We start from the raw sequence: 21,069 nt of genomic DNA, 5'->3' as shown, positions 1-21,069 counted from the left end.
TTTGAAAAGGTGAGCAGAAAGATAGATGAAGGCAGAGTGGTAGCGTCTTCAACAAAGTTCAGTATAGTAGACTGGTTAGTAAGGTGAGATCACTTGGGATCCAGAGAGAGCTAGCCAATTGGATACAAAATTGGCTTGATGGTAGGAGACAAAGGGTGGACGTAGAAGGTTGGTGTTCAGACTGTGACCAGCATTTTTCCGCAAAGATTGGTTCTGGGTCCACTGTTATTCATCATTTATATAAATGATCCGGATAAGAATATAGAAGGCATGGTTCGTACATTGTGGATAACACCAAAATTGGTGGGATAGTGGACAGTGAAGAAGGATATCTAAGAGTATCATGGCATCTTGATCAACTGGGTCAGTGGGCTGAGAAAAGGCAGATGGAACTGAATTTAGATAAATGTGATATGTTGCATTTTAATAAGACAAACCAGAGCAGGGCTGACGTGGTTAACAGTAGTTCTGTTGTCGAACAGAGAGACATAGTTCCTTGAAAGTGGCACCACAGGTAGACAGGATGATGAAGAAGTTGTTTGACACGCTTGCTTTCATCAGTCAGAGCATTGAGTACATGAGTTGGAATGTTACGTTACATCTGTAGAAGAGATTGGTAGAGCCACATTTGGAGTATTGCACACAATTCTAATCATCCAGCTGTAGGAAGGATATTTTCAAACTGGAAAGGGTGCAAAAAAGATTTGGAAGGACAGTACCGAGACTGGAGGGTTTAAGTTAGAAGGAGAGGCTGGATAGGCTGGGACATTTTTCCCTGGCGCGTAGGAGGCTGAAGGGTGACCTTATGGATGCGTATAAAATCAAGAGAGGCATAGATGAGGTGAATAGCCAACATCATTTCCTCAGGGTAGGGGAGTCCAAAATGAGAAACATAGGTTTAAAGTTAAAAATCACACAACACCAGGTTATAATCCAAAAGGTTTAATTGGAAGCACACTAGTTTAAGGTGAGAGAGTAAAGATTTAAAAGAGACTTAAGGGGCAACTTTTTAACATAGAGGATGGTGCATAAATGGAACGAGTGCCAGAGGAAGTAGTATAGAAGAGTACAATTGCAACCTTTAATAGGCTTGAATAGGAAAGGTTTAGAGGGATATGGGCCAATTGCAGGCAAATGGGACTAGTTCAGTTTAGGATGCCTGGTTGACATGGACGAGTTGGATTGAAGAGTCTGTTTCAATGCTGGATGATTCTAAATGGTGTGGCTAGTAGAACAACAGGGTTTGATTCAAAAGGTGTAGCGCTGGAAAAGCACAGCCAGTCAGGCAGCATCCGAGGAGCAGGAGAGTCGACGTTTCAGACTTAAGCCCTTCATCAGGAATGTTATGTTCAAAACGTCGACTCTCCTGCTCCTTGGATGCTGCCTGACTGGCTGTGCTTTTCCAGTGCCACACCTTTGACTAATCTCCAGCATGTGCCGTCCTCACTTTCTCCCAGTGGGATTTGATGACCACTATACTCCATCTGCCATTTTTTGGACACTCACATAATCTATCTATATCTTTACAGACTCTACCTCTCCACGATAACTTAATTTCCTCCCTATTTTGGTGTCACTGGCAAAATTAGCAATCATACAGTCACTTCATTCATCTAAATCATTGATGGAGATTTTAAATATTGCAGGACATAATGCTGATTCCTGTGGCACTCTTACTCATGACCGTTTGGCAATCTGAGAACGAGCTAAATATTCCCACTCTCTAGTTTCTGAAAGCTAACCAAACTTTTATCCATGTTAATATGTTACAACTGACTTGATGTTCTCATAACTTGTGGAACAATCTATGATGTGGCACCTTGTATAATGTTTTGGAAATCCATGTAACTACATCTACTAGTTCCCCTCTGTCCAGCATGGTTGCTACTTTATCAAATACTCAAATAGAATAGTTAAACGCAAACAAATAAATTGCTGGCAAATTTCAGTCGGTCTGGCAGTGTCTGTGGAGAGAAATCGAAGTTAATGTTTTGGGTCCAATGATCTTTCCTCAGAACTTTTTCAGTTTTTAGTTAATAGTGTCACAATACCAGTTCTTTTTACATAGTTTTACAACTCAATGCCCTTGGGTATTTTTCCAGAGAGGGGGTAAGTGGCCAGGTTCCAACTAGGCTGGGTTTGGAAGATTTATTGGGGCTCTTTGTTTATCTCTAATTGATAGTACTTCAGGCTAAAAGCTTTCATGTCATTAAAAAAATCCAGTATAATCAAAGGGGAGTGGCGAGCTAGCTGCGTAGCTAGCCTTTTAGAGTTTTTTTTTATTCAGAACAGTTGCAGTAGGGGATGTGTGAAACAGGCTGCTGACCTCTCTGTCTCTAACCTCAAGCCTGTAACCCCTAGTTAGTTTCATTTTTATTGTTTGTGCTAAGGGATGCGTGTACTGGGGCTGTTGCAAGTATTTGTGGAACAGCATCATGAAGTCTGGTTTGGATAGGGTAAGTTATCCGTTATTCTGTTTTTGGTTCTTTTCATTCCGTAATTTTGTAAATAAATTTTGTTTGTTTAAAACTTGGCAGTTGAACCAGCTAATTTACTCCAGGAATATCCACTATACACATAGCTAAAACAAAAGGCAAAGTTACGGTCTTGTCTACCTGCTTAAAAATGTTTTGAAGGGTCTGGCCTAGTCAATAACAATAGTTAAACACAAGTTTCCTTTGATAAAGCTACACTGGGTCTGCCTGATAAATCATGATATGCTCAGTATCCTGCAACAGCTTCCTTTTTAATAGATTACAGATGTTAGGCCAATTGGCTTAGAATTTCCTTCTTTCTGTTTCCCTCCTTTCTTGAACACAGGTGTTACATTTGCTGTTTTCCTAGCTGTTGGGACCACTGCAAAATCTAAGGAATTTAGTGAGTTTGTAACTGAAATGATTATAATGAGGTCAGCCAGGTGGACCTCATAGAATATGATTCCCTGATTGGGGATGTTAATCCAGTCCAATCAGGGAGCCTTGGCTGATAGATAAGAACAGGAGTATTGGGCATCCTGTTCCCTCTGAGAGTTGGGTCTGAGGAAGCTGGATCATTATTGACACTCTCCATGTGTCAATAAAGGATGACTTGGTGACAGGATACTGGCCTCTGTGGAGTTATTTCAGTAACTAATGCATCACGATCTGCACCACCATTTCCTTTCCGACCCTAAAATGCAGGCCATTTGGTTCTGGAACTTGGCGGGTTTTAGATTCCTTAGTTTTTCTAATGTATTTGCTTTGATAATGGTGATTGTTCTATGTTTATACCTCTTTATCACATCTTTATCTTCGATTATCTTTAGGGAATTATCCATTTTCCATGATTTCAGTCATAAACACCCTTCAAAACTGCCACCATCTTTTGCTTTTTATTATCAATTCCCCAGATTCAATCTCTAGACAGCAAATTAACTTTAGTTATTTTCTTTCTATTGAAATACTTTTCGAAATTCTTTTTGTCTGTTTTGGTATTATGAGCTAACTTTGTCTCTACTTACCTCCCCTTCTTTATCTCATTGGCTATTCTTTGTTGGTTCTAAAGTATGTCGTGCAAAATTAAAGCACAGGCATACAGGTTAATGTACTGGCTTACATAGACGTTTGGCTGGATGGCAGCAAACAGAGATTGTGCATAAAAGAATCTTTATCTGTTTAGCAGGATGTGACAAGTGGAGTCCAACAGGGACTGTTCTGGGGCCTCAACTTTTTATAATTTACATCAATGACTTGGAAGCTAAATTTACAGATGACACAAAACAGGGTAGAAAGAATGTTGTGAAGAGAACATAGGAAGGTTGTAAATAGGTATAGTTAGGATGTATGAGTGGGCACAAGTCTGGAAGATAAATTACATTGTGAGAAAATATGAAACCTTTCACTTTGACTGGAAGAATAAAAATGCAGAATTCCAAAATGTAGAGGAATCTAAGTATTTGAGAGTGTAAGTCATAAGAAGTTAGTATGCCGGTACAGGATTAATAAGACTAATGGCATGCTACCCATTATTACTGGAAGAGTTGAACATAAAAAGCAATGATAACAGAAATCGCTGAAAAATTCCAGCAGGTTTGGCAGCATCTGAGGAGAGAAATCAGAGTTAACGATTCAGGTCCAGTCCTGCTGGAAAACCTGCTGAGATTTTCCAGCGATTTCTGTTTTTGTTTCAGATATCCAGCATCTGCAGTTCTTTTGGTTTCTATAAAAGCAGCAATGTTATGCTTCAGTTCTGCAAGCCACTGGTGAAACTACATTTTGAATATGGTTTTGGTCTCCTTATTTAAGGAAAGATGTAAATACTTTGGAGGCAGTGTCGAGGTGGTTTACTAGATTGATGTCTATAATTAAATGGGTTATTTTATGAGGAAAGGCTGTGCTTGTTTCTACTTGAGCTTGGAAGAGTGAGGCGTGACCAGATTGATGAATGTATGATCATGAACAGTCTGGACCAGGCGGGAATGGAAATTTCATTTCCCCTTGTGGGTGAGTCCAGAACTAGGGGACTCTGTTTTAAAATTTGTGGTTGTCTTTTTAGGACGGGGTTTCAGAGAGTTGTTTTTTCTCAGAATATTCTGGTACTGAAGACTCTGGAGATGGGTTCATTGAGTATCTTTAAGATGGAGGTAGACAGGTTCTTGTTTGACGGGGAATCAAAGATTATCAGGGATAGATGGGAAGATGGAATTCAAACACAAACAGATCAACCATAATCTGATTGAATGATGGAGCAAACTGAGGGTCCAAATGGTCTACTTCTGCTCCTACTTTTGTCCAATCCTCTGACCCACCACCAGTCTTAGTGCATATGTACAGTGTTTCTTTCAATTTAATACTATCTTTAATCTCCTTAGCCATGTATGATGTATCCCTTCGAAGGAACCTTTCTTTATCTTTTTTGCAAATTTTAAATATCTCCTTTAAAACAAAATCCAGTGCAACTTACTTTCCTCCCTTTTAAGCTAGGTTCCTAGTTCAACCTAGCAGGCTCTGTCTTTATACCCCTAGAGTTACTTTTATAGAACATAGAACAATACAGTACAAAACAGGCCCTTCGGCCCTCGATGTTGCACCGACCTGTGAACTATTCTCAGCTCGTCCCCCTACATTATCCCAAAATCATCCATGTGCTTATCTAAGGATTGTTTAAATCTCCCTAACGTGGCTGAGTTGACTACATTAGCAGGTAGGGCATTCCACGCCCTTACCACTCTCTGCGTAAAGAACCTGCCTCTGACATCTGTCTTAAATCTATCACCCCTCAATTTGTAATTATGTCCCCTCATACAAGCTGATGTCATCATCCTAGGAAAAAGACTTTCACTGTCTACCCTATCTAATCCTTTGATCATCTTGTATGTCTCTATCAAATTCCTTCTTAGCCTTCTTCTTTCCAATGAGAACAGTCCCAAGTCTCTCAGCCTTTCCTCATAAGACCTTCTCTCCAGACCAGGCAACATCCTGGTGAAAACCTAATAGGTTTAAAGAAAAAGTCATAGATTCTCACTTCTTTCTTTCAAACTGAACATGAAATTCTTTCATGCATGGTCACTGAAATCTAGAGGTTCCTTTGTCACAAGGTTATTGATTAATCTTGTCTCATCTTTGCATATGATCAACACAGAGGTTGATAGATTTTCACATGTGAAAAACACCAAGGAATATGGGGATAACGCAAGAAAATAGTGTTGAAATAAAAGATCACCCACGATCTCAATGAATGATTGAGGGGTTTGAAGGCCTGAATAGCCTTCTCCTGCTATAATTTCTTATTGTTTTTGGCACATTATCTGATCACAATTGATGCTGTAGTTCTTTTAAAAAACCCTGACCCCATTTGGTGTACAATACGAGTTATGGGTACCACACCTTAGGAAAAACATATTGGCCTTGGAGGGAGTACAACATAGAGTCATAGAGATGTACAGCATGGAAACAGACCCTTAGGTCCAACCCGTCCACGCCGACCAGATATCCCAACCCAATCTAGTCCCACCTGCTAGCACCTGGCACATATCCCTCCAAACCCTTCCTATTCATATACCCATTCAAATGCCTCTTAAATGTTGCAATTGTACCAGCCTCCACCACTTCCTCTGGCAGCTCATTCCATACACGTACCATCCTCTGTGTGAAAAGGTTGCCCCATAGGTCTCTTTTATATCTTTCCCCTCTCACCCTAAACCTATGCCCTCTAGTTCTGGACACTCCCACCCCAGGGAAAAGACTTTGCCTATTTACCCTATCCATGCCCCTCAAAATTTTGTAAACCTCTATAAGGTCACTCCTCAGCCTCCGACCCTCCAGGGAAAACCGCCCCAGCCTGTTCAGCCTCTCCCTATAGCTCAAATCCTACAATCCTGGCAATGTCCTTGTAAATCTTTTCTCAACCCTTTCAAGTTTCAAAACATCTTTCTGATAGGAAGGAATCCAGAATTGCACACAATATCCCAACAGTGGCCTAACCAATGCCCTGTACAGCCGCAACATGACCTCCCAACCCCTGTACTCAATACTCTGACCAATAAAGGAAAGCATACCAAACGCCTTCTTCACTATACTATCTACCTGCGACTCCACTTTCAAGGAGCTATGAACCTGCACTCCAAGGTCTCTTTGTTCAGCAACACTCCCTAGGACCCTACCATTAAGTGTATAAGTCCTGCTAACATTTGCTTTCCCAAAATGCAGCACCTTGCATTCATCTGAATTAAACTCTATCTGCCACTTGTCAGCCCATTGGCCCATCTAGTCAAGATCCTGTTGTAATCTGAGGTAACCCTCTTTGTTGTCTCCTACACTTCCAATTTTGATGTCATCTGTATACTTACTAACTGTACATCTTATGCTTGCATCCAAATCATTTATGTAAATGACAAAAAGTAGAGGACCCAGCACTGGTCACAGGCCTTTCCAGTCTGAAAAAGAACCCTCCACCACCACCCTCTGTCTTCTACCTTTGAGCCAGTTCTGTATCCAAATGGTTAGTTCTCCCTGTATTCCGTGAGACCTAACCTTGCTAATCAGTCTCCCATGGGGAACCTTGTTGAACGCCTTACTGAAGTCCATATAGATCACATCTGCCGCTCAGCTCTCATCAACCTTCTTTGTTACTTCTTCAAAAAAATCAATCAAGTTTGTGAGACATGATTTCCCACGTACAAAGCCATGTTCAATATCCCTAATCTGTCCTTGTCTTTCCAAATACATGTACATCCTGTCCCTCAGGGTTCCCTCCAACCACTTGCCCACCATCAACGTCAGGCTCACCGGTCTGTAGTTCCCTGACTTACAAGAATGATACCTGGACTTCAGGGGTTAGGTTATGATGAGAGATTATACAAATTAGCCCTATTTTTTCTAGAATTTAGATAGATAAAGGGCTATCTCATCAAAGTCTTCAAGATATTAACAGGAAAAGACAGGGTCGATAAAGATAAACTAGTTCCCTTTTGGAGATTCTAGAAATGGGGCAGCACAGTGGCTCAGTGGTTAGCACTGCTGCCTCACGGCACTAGGGACCCAGGTTTGATTCCAGTCTTGGACAACTGTCTGTGTGGAGTTTGCACATTCTACCCATGTCTGAGTGGGTTTCCTCCGGGTTCTCCGGTTTCCTCCCACAGTCCAAAGATGTGCCAGTCAGGTAAATTGGCCATGCTAAATTGCCATAGTGTTATGTGCATTAGTCAGAGGGAAACGGGTCTGGGTGGGTTTCCACACTGTAGGGAATCTAATCGAATCTAATAGAATCTAATCTCATCAAAAAAAAATGTAGGCATAGTCTGAGAATTAGGGCCAGACCATTCAGAAGAGATGCTGGAAGGTACGGTGGCTCTGCGGTTCAAACTGCTGCCTCACAGCGCCAGGGACCCGGGTTCAATTCCTGCCTCGGGCAACTGTCTGTGTAGAGTTTGCACATTCTCCCTGTGTCTGCATGGGTTTCCTCTGGGTGTTCCGGTTTCCTCCCACAGTCCAAAGATGTACGAGTTAGTTGGATTGGCCATGCAAAATTTCCCGTAGTGTTAGGTGGATTAGTCAGGGGTAAATGTCAGGGAATGGGTCTGGGTTGCTCTTCGGAGGGTCAGTATGGACTTGTTGGGCTGAAGGGTCTGTTTCCACACTGTAGGGAATCTAATCTAATCTAAATCAAGGGTGGTAGAGGTTTGGAATTCTCTTACACAAATGACAGTTGATGCTAGGTCAGCTGTTAGTTTTAATTCTGAGGTAGATAAAGGTTTTTTTAAGCAAAGGTATTATGGGATATGGGCCAAAAACAAGCATGTGGATTTAGGCCATGGATCAGCCATGATATCATTAAATGATGGTACAGGCTCAAGTGGTTGAATGGCCTACTCTTATTCCTCTGTTCTTATGGTGAACAATAGACTGCTTCCTGGCTGGCTCTGAAAATACCCTAGCACTCATTTTCCATCTCTAAATTTTCCAACCTGATTCTCCTAATCCTCATGTCTATTATCATTATAATACAGTTCTTGCCCCATTTATTTCTTACTGCATACACTGTCCTACAAAATATCTACTGTTGGAGACCTACAAACCACTCCCACTTCGTTTTACTTTTGCTATTTGTGTACTGAACCTAAACTGATTCCACATCTTGATCTTTCTAGTTAAGGTAATCTCCCAAAGCTAAACTAACGTATTCCTTAATTAGCAGAGTTACCCCTGTAATTTCTCCCAGCCTTTAGTCATTTGGATTTGTCAAATACTCTTCTACATTCAGGTTCCAGCTTTGGTCACCTTGAAATGGCTGTAATGCCTGTCAGGACGTACATATTTATCTCTTGTTACAAATGTTGTGTGCACCCAGATAAAACTTTTTAAAACAATTCTTGCAACCTTTGGCCTTATCTGTTTCATTTTTATATGTGTATGTTCAATCCCTTCCTATAATCATTATATAAATTGCTGCCTAATTCTTTCAGCTTGTTGTTCCCCTTTACTTGTTCCCTTTACTTTCCCTCACTTGTTTTGTCCTGAAACTAGATAGTTTAAGCCCTCTCTATCACCATTATAAGTATCACAGCATAATACTGGTGTAGGCCATCCCAACAGCTCCCACCTTCCCACGTTCTGATGCTAGTGTCCCATGAATTGAAATTTATTCTTCTGACATCAATTTTTGAGCAATGCATTCATCTCTCTAATCACTTTTTACCATATACCAATGTGCTTGGCTCAGGTAACAATTCAGAGATAATTGCCTTGGTGATTCTGATTTTTAAGACAGACCATGAATGCTCATACTCCTGCAGCAGGATCTCTCTCTAGTTCTACCTATGTCATTGCTATAAACTTCAGCCATGACCATTGGATCTTTCTCCTCCCACCACAAATTCCTCTCCAGCCTACAGCAGATGTTCCAAATGCAAACCACCATTTGGATTCTCGCTCAGCACCACACAGAACTATATCTATTCCCCTAACTAACTATTTCCTACACCACTCAATTGCTTTTATTTTCCAAGCTCGAATGGCTTTATGTATCGCAGTCCCCCGGTCAGTTAGCTCAGAACCCTATCCAAACAACCTGAACAAACTTCAAACCAGGATTGAAGTTCCTGCACTTCTCCCTTCCAGGTCCCCTTACTTTACTCATTTGCAGTCACCCCTTCTTCTCCCTAATCACTAGCCAAAGGAAAAGACCCTATCGTAAGAGGTGTCATTTAATCAGGATTTGTTAGTTTTCAGCACTTGCACTTTTTAACGTCAAATTTCTAGCATTTGTGCAGGTAGTCTCAGTTTCATCAGGTAAAATGCAGCTTAGCTAAGGTAAAAGAGAGCAGCAGGAGCTGGGTGGAAGTGAGGTCAGAGCACAGAGGCTGTTGGGAAGATTCATGAGTACTATTTAAGTAGGTGTGTTCTAGGCCCCAGGTCTTACACAGTAGGGCCTCCCTCCCAACCTCCTCCTTTAACCTAATTAAGAGTCCACAGACTCACCGCAAAAAAAAGGGGGTCAAGGGAAGTGTTTGGTGAGAAAAGTGCGAGACTTTGGCTCAGGAGTCTTCAGTGAAGAGACTGAGTGAGGAGATTACGCCACAGTTGAAGAGGGTGAAGATATGACTGCCAAGCTGATTCAGTGTGCTGCGTGCATAATGTGGGAGGTCAGGGACACTGATGGCTGTGGAAAGTGTGTACACATTCAGCTTCTGAAGGAGCATGTTGCAGCACTGAAGAAAGAACTAGATGACCTCAGGTTCATCCGAGAGAACGAGAATTTTCTGGACAAGATCTTCAGCGAGGTCATTACACTGAGCATACCAGAAGAGAGAAGAAGGGAGATGACGATGAGGAAGGAAGAGATTATTCAAGTACAAGAGACCCCAGGGGAAGTACCTATCGTGAACAGGTTGAATCTCTTGGAAACTGTCGAGACAGGCGACACTGCTAGTCCAAGAGGTGGACAGGTCTCCCAATAGAAAATTGTCGTGGAGGCAGAGCTGAGGAGTCAGTCATCATGCAGAGCTGTGGTAATAGGGGACTCCACAATAAGAGGGACTGAAAGGGGTTTCTGTGGCAACAGGAGGGACATTCTACAGTGGGACTTCGGAGAACTCGGAAGAAGGCTGAAAGACAGGACTTCCAAGGTGGTTATCTTCGGTTTGCTTCCAGTTCCTCGCGGAGAGGGCAGGAACAGGGGGATAATGGACTTGAATGTGTAGCTGAGGAACTGGTGCAGGAAGCAAGGATTTAAATTCTTGGATCACTGGGGTATGTTTTGCAGTACGGATAAATTATACAAGGTGGGGGACCAGCATTCTGGCAGGCAGGTTTGCCACTGCAACACAGGTGTATTGAAACTAAGTAGTGGGGGGGGGAGGGGGACAAACTGGAAATTTAAGAAGGACGTTAAAGGGCAAGTGAGAATAAGAGAAGTTAAGAAAGGCAACAGAATCAATGGAGCAGAAAACTCAAGAAGGGATCATACAGTATGGTCAAGTGAAATAGGGATTGATAGGAAGGTTGAGGGGAGTAACAAATTTAAAATATTATAAATGAATACACGAAGCATAAGTAATAAGGTGGATGAGTTTGAGGCTCAGTTGGAAATTGGCAGGTACGATGTGGGGATAACTGAGACGTGGCTTTGAGTGGACAGGGCCTGGGAAATGAATATTCAAGGCTATACGTGCTATTGAAAGGACAGACTGACGGGCACAGGGGATGGGTTAGGCCTGTTGGTGAGGAATGATATTCAGTCCCTTGCGAGGGGGACATACAATCAGGAGATGTAGAGTCAGTATGGATAGAGCTGAGAAATTCAAAGGGTAGAAAGACCCTGATGGGAGTCACCTGGATTACATTCAAATAGTAATCTGGATGTAGGGTGTAAGTTGAATAAGGAGTTGAAATTGGCCTGTTGCAAAGGTATTATACTACAGTTGTTATGGGGGATTTCAACATGCAGGTAGACTGGGAGAATCAGGGTGGTACTGGACCCCAAGAAAGGGAGTTTGTGGAGTGTCACCGAGATGGATTCTTAGAACAGCTTGTACTGGAACCTACCAGGGGGAAGGCAATTCTGGATCTGGTGTTGTGCAACGAACCAGATTTGATCAGGGACCTCGAAGTAAAGGAGTCATTTGGAGGTAGTGACCATAATATGATAAGTTTTAATCTGCAATTTGAGAGGGAGAAGGGAGAATCGGAAGTGTCAGCATTGCAGTTGAACAAAGGGAACTATGGAGCTATGAGGGAGGAGCTGGCCAAAGTTGAATGGTTCAATTCCCTAGCAGGGATGGCAGTGGAACAACAATGGCAGGTATTTCTGGGTATAATGCAGAAGGTGCAGGATTGGTTCATTCCAAAAAGGAAGAAAGATCCTAAGGGGAGGCAGGGGCGGGCATGGCTGATGACGGAAGTTAAGGACTGTATAAACATAAAAGAGAAGTATAACATAGCAAAGATGAGCAGGAAGCCGGAGGACTGGGAAACTTTTAAAGAGCAACAGAAGATAACTAAAAAGGCAATACGCTGAGAAAAAATGAGGTACGAAGGCAAACTGGCCAAAAATATGAAGGAGGATAGTAAAAGCTTTTTTAGGTATGTGAAAAGATAAAAAAGGTTAAGACTAAAATTGGGCCCTTGAAGACAGAAATGGATGAATTTATTATGGGGAACAAGAAAATGGCAGAAGAGTTGAATAGGTACTTTGGAACTGTCTTCACTGGGGAAGACACAAGCAATCTCCCAGATGTAATAGTGGCTGAAGGACCTAGGGTAATGGATGAACTGAAGGGAATTTATATCAGGCAGGAAATGATGTTGGATAGGTCTGAAGGCTGATACGTCCCCGGGATCTGATGGTCTGCATCCCAGGGTACTTAAGGGGGTGACTCAAGAAATCATGGATGCATTGCTAATCATTTTCCAATGTTCTATAGATTCGGGATCAATTCCTGTGAATTGGAGAGTGGCTAATGTTGTCCCACTTTTCAAGAAAGGAGGGAGAGAGAAAACAGGGAATTACAGACCGGTTAGCCTGACATCAGTCGTGGGAAACATGCTGGAGTCAATTATAAAAGATTAAATTACGACTTATTTGGATTGCAGTAACAGGATAAGTCAGAGTCAGCATGGATTTATGAAGGGGAAATCGTGCTTGACTAATCTTCTGGAATTTTTTTGAGGATGTAGCTATGAAGATGGACAAGTGGATGTGGTGTACCTGGACTTTCAGAAAGCCTTTGGTAAAGTCCCACATTGGACATTAGTGAGCAAAATTAGGGCACATGTTTTAGGGGCAAAATACTGACTTGGATTGAAAATTGGCTGGCTGACAGGAAGCAAAGAGTAGTGATAAAGGGGTCCCTTTTGGAATGGCAGGTGGTGACCAGCTGTTTACAATATACATTAATAATATAGATGAAGGCATTAAAAGTTATATTAGCAATTTGCTGATGACAAAAAGCTGGGTGGCAGGATGAAATATGAGGAGAATGTTATGAGAATACAGGGTGACTTGGACAGGCTAGGTGAGTGGATAGATGCATGGCAAATGCAGTTTAATGTGGGTAATTGTGTGGTTATCCACTTTGGTGGCAAGAACAGGAAGGCAGATTACTACCTAAATGGAGTCAATTTAGGTATAGGGAAAGTAGAACAAGATCTAGGCGGTCTTGTACATCAGTCAATGAAAGCAATCATGAGGGTACAGCAGAGAATGAAGAAAGCTAATAGCATGCTGGTCTTCATAACAAGAGGAATTGAGTATAGGAGCAAAGATGTCCTTTTGCAGCTGTACAGGGCCCTGGTGAGACCGCACCAGGAGTATTGTGTGCAGTTTTGGTCTCCAAATTTGAGGAAGGACATTCTAGCTATTGAAGGAGTGCAGCGTAGGTTTGTGAGGTCAATTCCTGGAATGGTGGGACTATCCTATATTGAAAGATTGGAGCGACTGGGCTTGTATACACTTGTCTTTAGAAGGATGAGAAGGGATCTTATTGAGACATATAAGATTATTAAAGAATTGGACACTCTGGAGGCAGAAAGCATGTTTTCGCTGATAGGTGAGACCAGAACCAGAAGACACAGTTTAAAAATAAGGGGTAGGCCATTGGATAGAGTTCTTAAAGATAGTGGAATCAAGGGTTACAGGGATAAGGCAGGAACAGGATACTGACTGTGGATGATTAGCCATGATCGTAAAGATTGGTGGTGCTGGCTCGAAGGGCCAAATGACCTACTCCTGCACCTGTTGTCTATTGTCTAAATCATGCTATAGAGAGATCTGGAAAGTCCAACTCTGGAAAACTGGTGTTATATCAAGCTGTAAATCAATATTTTTCTGGTTCTGGATAACACATCAGCTTTCAAAGCCAAATTGAGAGCTCACTACTGGCTGGACTTGTCACTTTTCACAGACAGAAACACAGAATTGTTCTGATACAGAAGGAGGGAAATACGCTCATTGTATGTGTACTTTTAAATGACAGGATGAGCATCCAAACGAGACAGGATGCCAATCATTGTTCGGACTAAGGTAGGAAAGGTGTTTCTACCTACTTGTTACTTTAGTTGAAATTCATGGTTTTACTTACTGCATCATCCAATAACTTTCCTGCACTCTTCTTTCCAGGCGATTTAGTTGGAGTTGGAGATGGGGGAGGTGCCGAATGGGACTCTTCCTGTTCGATTTCTTTTTCCAGTTTGACCAATCCTGATGGCTCTACTCCAAATCTGGATTTCAAAGAAAAACAGTTCAGATATCATGAATTGTTAACTGAATCAACATGCACAAATTCGCAGAAAGCCAGCTGAGTCTTGACTTGATTATGTGGAGTGGTGTAAGTTATCTGTGTTGAAGTGTACAATTTTAATTTAATTGTTTCCATTCATGTATAATGCCTGCCAAAATTAGCTTTACCTTTTGAAACACTAGTGATACTGATATGAAAGACATTACACAGGAATGGAAGCAATTATACAGAAATGTTCAGGCTGGGGAAGGAAAAACTATTTCACATATTTTAATCTTCATTGTCAGATTAGGGATGACTGCTACAAAGTTTTTTCAATGGCAAGGTTAAACTAACTCGTAAGCTCACGATGCATCCCACCCTGCACCATATGCAACAATATAGCAGTATATACATCAAACTGCAGCACAGAAAAAAATTACAAATCGTACTCCAGAGTTTGGGACTGATAATGAGATGTTTACAGCGTCAGCATTATTTGATACATCTGCTGGTATTGCATCTTATTACTAAGTTCCGAGGTGAGATTTTTATTCAGCATCCATTGTGCATTGTGCTTAATACCGCACTTAGAGAAATCTACTTTACATTTATTAAAAAGATAAAAGAAGCAGTACACTGCTTAATGTAAGCAACATCTACATGAAATATTCGCTCCACAGCTGACAATGGATCTCCGATAGGTCCAGGGCAGGGAATGGGAGTGAATCAGACTGAAGGAAGATGATCTTAACAGAGAGATAGGAAGGAAGGGTGCTATCAGGAGTTAAAGGATTGGGGCAGTGATCAGGAAGAAGAGTCGAGCACAGAGTGCAGCTATAATCTTCAGCTTTACGGTGGGGCTGGGAGAAACACATCTGGCTCTTCATTCAGGTAAACCTTTCTTTTTAAATCAACTTACCTTTTTCATAGTGAACTTCAGCAGGCTCTTTAAGGACTGCTAGTTAAGTAGCACATAAACCATATTTTCCTGTTTGGTGTCTGTAAACTGGGCACCGTGACAATGAATTCCTCAGTGAATCTGGTTTAGCTGACTTTTAAAAATGATGGGAGAAACACCTGCTACCCCCTGTGGTAGGTCACCACAAGTTAAATATTAAGCTTACATTTTCTCAATCATAAGAAAGTCTGAAGTAGAATAAATCTAGTAATTCTTAACCAGTGTGCATGCACTGCCATTAATTGTTGTATTTGTGTACCAGACTTGAAAATAAATGATTTATTGTTAGTACAGTGTAAGGAAAACAATTTATTGCATTCCCTGTTCAACACTTCTCCACTCTGAATAAATGATTATTCAACCCATTTCTGAAATAAACTTTAACATCTGCCTGATGACTCACTCCAATTCAAACTGCAAACAAAAATGGGTATGGACCGGTGGCGCTGACTCAAACATTTCAATGCTTTTGCCAGTTCTGCAGTAGTTGAAATTTAGAATCGATATCTTTTTATCCACGAGAATGGCAGAATCAGGAAGACACAGCTCAAGGGTACTTCATACTTAGCTCTGCAATTTCTTCAGTGAATTTCTAACCTCAGAAATGCCTCTTGGTAGACTTGAGCCAGGGATTTCAGAACGAAAGACAAGAAAACAGAACAATAGATAAGACGTATTCCTTTGAAAATGGCATACCATTTTCGTGTTGCCACTTTCATTATCATTTCCAAGTGAGGAAGAACCAAAGGACATTACCTGGTGATTTATGCATCATTATAATGTATCTAAATAGTACTTAACAGCTGTCATCATAATTCACATATTCAGTTTTAAGTAACAACCTAGTGCAGAAATTGCTGAAGAAACTCAGCAGCTCTGGCAGCAGCTGTGAAGAGAACACAGCATCAACTTTTTGATTCCAGTGGGCCTTCTTCAAAACACGACATTGTGTTCTGAAGAAGGGTGACTGGATTTGAAACCATAATGCTGTTTTCTCTTCACAGATGCTGTCAGATCTGCTGAGTTTCTCTCACAATTTGTGTATTCAGTTGTTTCTTATCACTGAACGTGTGAATTATGATGACAGCCATATTATTCAAACAGACCTCCAGAGGGAAAATCACAATAAAAAACACAAGAAATGAACATACTGGTCATACTGGACCTCCTTTTAGAGTTAAACAAGATGAGTCAAATCATTATCTGTCATTTGCAAGTCTTACTGTTTTGTTCCCTTCTTGGTTCCACATACATTACTGTATGTCCCTATCTCTTTCCAGGAAAAGATGGCACTCAACCAGAACCAGAAGGAACAAACCAGAGAGGAACAGGTATATCCAAATTTCCATGGCCACAGCTCAGGGCATAAACAGAAGAGTAAGAGAAACAACTGAAGGTGATGGCATCTTCCAACCTAAGCCTCCATCTACCATTCCAGCTCCCCCTCCCTTCACAATCTTTTCAGATGTACAGGCTACATTAATTATGTACCTCCCTAGAACACAATCTTACCTGTGTGCCTTTTTCTTTTCCAAAACCAAGGGTGCAACTATGGCAGTGGAGGAGGCAGTAATGTTGCAGACACACTACCATCAATTAAAATCACACTCCAAGCCACCCAACTCAATACTGACTCAACATGTCTCTTAGAAGGTAACCAAGAGCAGGACTGCACATGACAAAACCCTGGGCTTGAAAGAGCTACAGTTAGATTGGGGACATGACAGAGCAGGTACCAACTCACCAAAATTGGAGGTGTAGTGGACAGCGAAGAGGGTTACCTCAGATTACAACAGGATCTGGACCAGATGGGCCAATGGGCTGAGAAGCGGCAGATGGAGTTTAATTCAGATAAATGCGAGGTGCTGCATTTTGGGAAAGCAAATCTTAGCAGGACTTATATACTTAATGGTAAAGTCTTAGGGAGTGTTGCTGAACAAAGAGACCTTGGAGTGCAGGTTCATAGCTACTTGAAAGTGGAGTCGCAGGTAAATAGGATAGTGAAGAAGGTATTAGGTATGCTTTCCTTTGTTGGTCAGACTATTGAGTACAGGAGCTGGGGGGTCATATTGCACCTGTATAGGACACTGGTTAGGCCACTGTTGGAATATTGTGTTCAATTCTGGTCTCCTTCCTATCGGAAAGATGTTGTGAAACTTGAAAGGGTTCAGAAAAGATTTACAAGGATGTTGTCAGGGTTGGAGGATCTGAGCTACAGGGAGAGGCTGAACAGGCTGGGGCTGTTTTCCCTGCAGCGTCGGAGGCTGAGGGTTGACCTTATAGAGGTTTACAAAATTATGAGTGGTATGGATAGGATAAATAGACAAAGTCTTTTCCCTGGGGTCGGGGAATCCAGAATTAGAGGGCCTAGATTTAGGGTGAGAGCAAAAAGATATAAAAGACATCTAAGGGTCAATTTTTTCATGCAGAGGGTGGTACATGTATGGAATGAGCTGCCAGAGGATGTGGTGGAGGCTAGTACAATTGCAACATTTAAGAGACATTTGGATGGGTATATGAATAGGAAGGGTTGGAGGGATATGGGCCGGGTGCTGGCAGGTGGGACTAGATTGGGTTGGGATATCTGGTCGGCATTGGACTGAAGGGTCTGTTTCCATGCTGTACATCTCTATGACTTGAGGACAAAGCCAGCCTGTGATTGGCCGCAATCAAAGTTTGATGAGCCAACCTATAGAAGAAGATTGAAAACAATACACAATTAAATGCTTACTGCCTAGGAGAGTCTGCCAGAAAGCTTGTGGACAGAATTAAGGATCATTTGATTCGAAAGTGTGGTGTTGGAAAGAAACAGCAGGTCAGGCAGCATCCACGGAGCAGGAGAATTGTTGTTTAGGACATAAGCCCTTCATCAGGAAAGGTCTTGATGAAGGGCTTATGCCTGAAACATTGATTCTCCTGCTCCTCAGATGCTGCCTGACCTGCTGTTTCTTCCTAGCACCACACCCTCGACTCTGATCTCCAGCATCTGCAGTCCTCACTTTCTCCTAAGGATCATTTGAATCTAGCTTCAAACTTGATACATAGCTTGGAGCATGGAAGTGGTGGGCAAGCTTGTCACTTAGGAGGGCCAGACATTGATGAAGTATTTATGGTCAATGTTGCACATCCACTGGAACATAAGCAGCAGCTGCCCAATGTCTGTGTACTGCAGTAGAAGCTAAGGTTACAAGCATGCAAACTCAAATGGTTTCTATCATGGCTGTGGATTTCAACATGCAAAGAATGTCACAGCAGGCCAGCAATTTGTCCCCAAATTATTTGAGTTCTGTGGCAACATCCCAAGAGGTGGCACTGTCTTCATGGTGCTCAAACCTTATGTCTTTCAAAACAATATCAATGATTGTTCACTCATCTCTGCTACTCTGCCAGCCTCCTTGCTGTTGCTGGCCAGCTATCTAATTTAGACTTCCACCACCCATGGTGGGATGGTGCAGTCTAGGTCCATGCTATTTAAGATCACTCTGAAAGGCTGTTTCTAATATTTGCTACTGAATTTCAGCATTTTCACAGCAGTCAGTCTCTCGGCCAGGAACAAAAGGGAATGTTCAGCATGTAATGTGACAGCATGGATTTCACAGTTTCTGTTCTTTGTTTCAAAACTATTCATTCATGGGATGTAGGTGTTATTGGCTAGGCCAGCATTTTATTGCCCACAACTATTTGTCCTATGGGCAGTTAAGAATCGATTACATAGCTGTGTGTGTGTGTGCAGTCACATGTAGACCAGACAAAGTAAGGTGAGCAGATTACCTTCCGTAAAGGGCATCATTGAGCAGGTGGATATTTACAATAATTGACAGTAGTTACATGGCGACCAATAGTCCAGCTATTAATTTTAGATTTTTCTTTAATTAAAATTTTACCATCTGCCAAGGTGGGATTTGAACTCATTTCTTTAGAAAGTTAACCTGTGGTCCCAGAACTATACTGTAGTGACATTACTGCTATACTGCCACCTTTCCTGGTTATACATTAGAGTTAGTGACTAGCCATCATTGAACAGCAGCCACCCTGACATTTGTTCTGGTGACTCAAATGTACCTGAGATGCAAGAATAGAGCATAGAATGTTACAGCGCAGTACAGGCCCTTTGTCCCTCAATGTTGTGCCGACCTGTGAAATGAATCTGATGCCCATCTAACCTACACCGTTCCATTATTATCCATATGTCTATCCAATGCTCATTTAAATGGCCTTAACATCGGCGAGTCTACCACTCTTGCAGGCAGGCCGTTCCAAGCCCCTACTACTCTCTGAGTAAAGAAACTACCCCTGATATCTGTCCTAAGTCTATCACCCATCACCATCTGAGGAAAAAGGCTCTCACTGTCCATCCTATCTAACCCTTTGATTATCTTATACGACTCGATTAAGTCACCTCTCAACCTTTTTCTCTCCAATGAAAACAGCCTTAGTTCGCTCAGCCTTTCCTCATAAGACCTTTCTTCCATAACAGGCAACATCCTCGCATAAGAATGTAGGGAGACTGTGGAGAAGGTAGCACTGACAGGGAATACTTGCGGACACAGAGATGGGTTCAAGTATGCATACTTCAACGCAAGGAGTATCAGAAATAAGGTGGGTGAACTTAAGGTGTGGATTGGTACTTGGGACTACGATGTTGTGGCCATCATGGAAACGTGGATAGAAGAGGGACAGGAATGGTTGTTGGAGGTTCCTGGTTACAGATGTTTCAGTAAGATTAGGGAGGGTGGTAAAAAAGGAGGGGGTGTGGTGTTGCTAATTAGAAATGATATAATGGCTGCAGAAAGGCAGTTCGAGGGGGATCTGCCTTTGGAGGTAGTCCTTGATCTGATAAGGTAGTCCTTGGGCTGAAGTCAGAAATAGGAAAGGAGCAGTCACCTTGTTGGGTGTTTACTATAGGCCCCCCGGGGGTGGGTGGAAATTGGAGTTGGCAGAGGGAGGCAGTCAGACTGGGAAACAGGTGATCAGAAGGCGGAAATGAGTGGGTACGGGGATAATGGGGGTGGAAATGAGTGGGTACGGGGATAATGAGGGTGGAAATGAGTAGGTACGGGGATAATGGGGGTGGGAAATCAAACTGGGAAAGTGGGAAACAGAAGGGGAGGGAGATAGGGAGGGGTACAATAGAGCTGATCAGGGAGAGGAAAATTATTAAGCTAAGAGATTCGGAGAGAGAGTAAAACACAGCGGAGTAAGTGAGGGGAGAAAGAGAGTCACTAATCCAGATCTGGTTTCCAGCATCTGCAGTCATTGTTTTTACCTCGTTGATTTTAACCCTACTGCGAATCCTCTTGCAAGGATGCCTGCCTTGAAGAAGTTTTCCTCCTCACTCTACAAGAATCTCAGGGAGTCCCCCTCCCACTGCAACTCCCAGGCTATGCTACTTTCTCCCCAACCTCCTCTAGCTTATCTCTCCACGCTTCAGGCTCACTGCCTTTATTCCTGATGAAGGGCTTTTGCCCGAAACGCGATTTCGCTGCTCCTTGGATGCTGCCTGAACTGCTGTGCTCTTCCAATACCACTAATCCAGATCTGGTTTCCAGCATCTGCAGTCATTGTTTTTACCTCCAATAGCAGCAGAGATGTGGAGAAACAGATTGGGAAGCAGATTTTGGAAAGGTGCAGAAGCCACAGGGTAGTAGTCATGGGCGATTTCAACTTCCCAAATATTGATTGGAAGCTCTTTAGATCAAGTAGATTGGACGGGGCGGTGTTTGTGCAGTGTGTCCAGGAAGCTTTTCTAACTCAGTATGTAAATTGTCCGACCAGAGGAGAGGCCATATTGGATTTGGTACTCGGTAACGAACCAGGACAAGTGATGGGCTTTGTTAGTGGGTGAGCATTTTGGTGATGGTGACCACAATTCTGTGACTTTACCTTGGTTATGGAGAGAGATAGGTGCATGCAA

At 42.2% G+C, this 21,069-nt stretch overlaps 1 protein-coding gene across 9 annotated transcripts in view; it reads right to left on the bottom strand.

Annotated features, from left to right (window-relative positions):
- The window catches only part of gas2a (growth arrest-specific 2a), a 245,497-nt gene that overhangs the window by 76,951 nt on the left and 147,477 nt on the right, over positions 1–21,069 (bottom strand). For all 9 annotated transcript variants that reach the window (XM_043705415.2, XM_087996286.1, XM_087996287.1 and 6 more), the window contains one exon: positions 14,057–14,195. In XM_043705415.2, the coding sequence (XP_043561350.1) occupies positions 14,057–14,195 (139 nt within the window). The remainder of the gene's footprint in view (positions 1–14,056; positions 14,196–21,069) is intronic.

The sequence above is a fragment of the Chiloscyllium plagiosum genome, unplaced genomic scaffold, assembly GCF_037043375.1.
Source record: "Chiloscyllium plagiosum isolate Xiang-an unplaced genomic scaffold, Cpla_swu_hap1 HiC_scaffold_18, whole genome shotgun sequence".
In the NCBI taxonomy this organism is placed as follows: Eukaryota; Metazoa; Chordata; class Chondrichthyes; order Orectolobiformes; family Hemiscylliidae; genus Chiloscyllium; species Chiloscyllium plagiosum.
The sequence above is the reverse complement of the archived record's forward strand: the minus strand, read 5'-3'. Positions and strand labels throughout refer to the sequence as shown.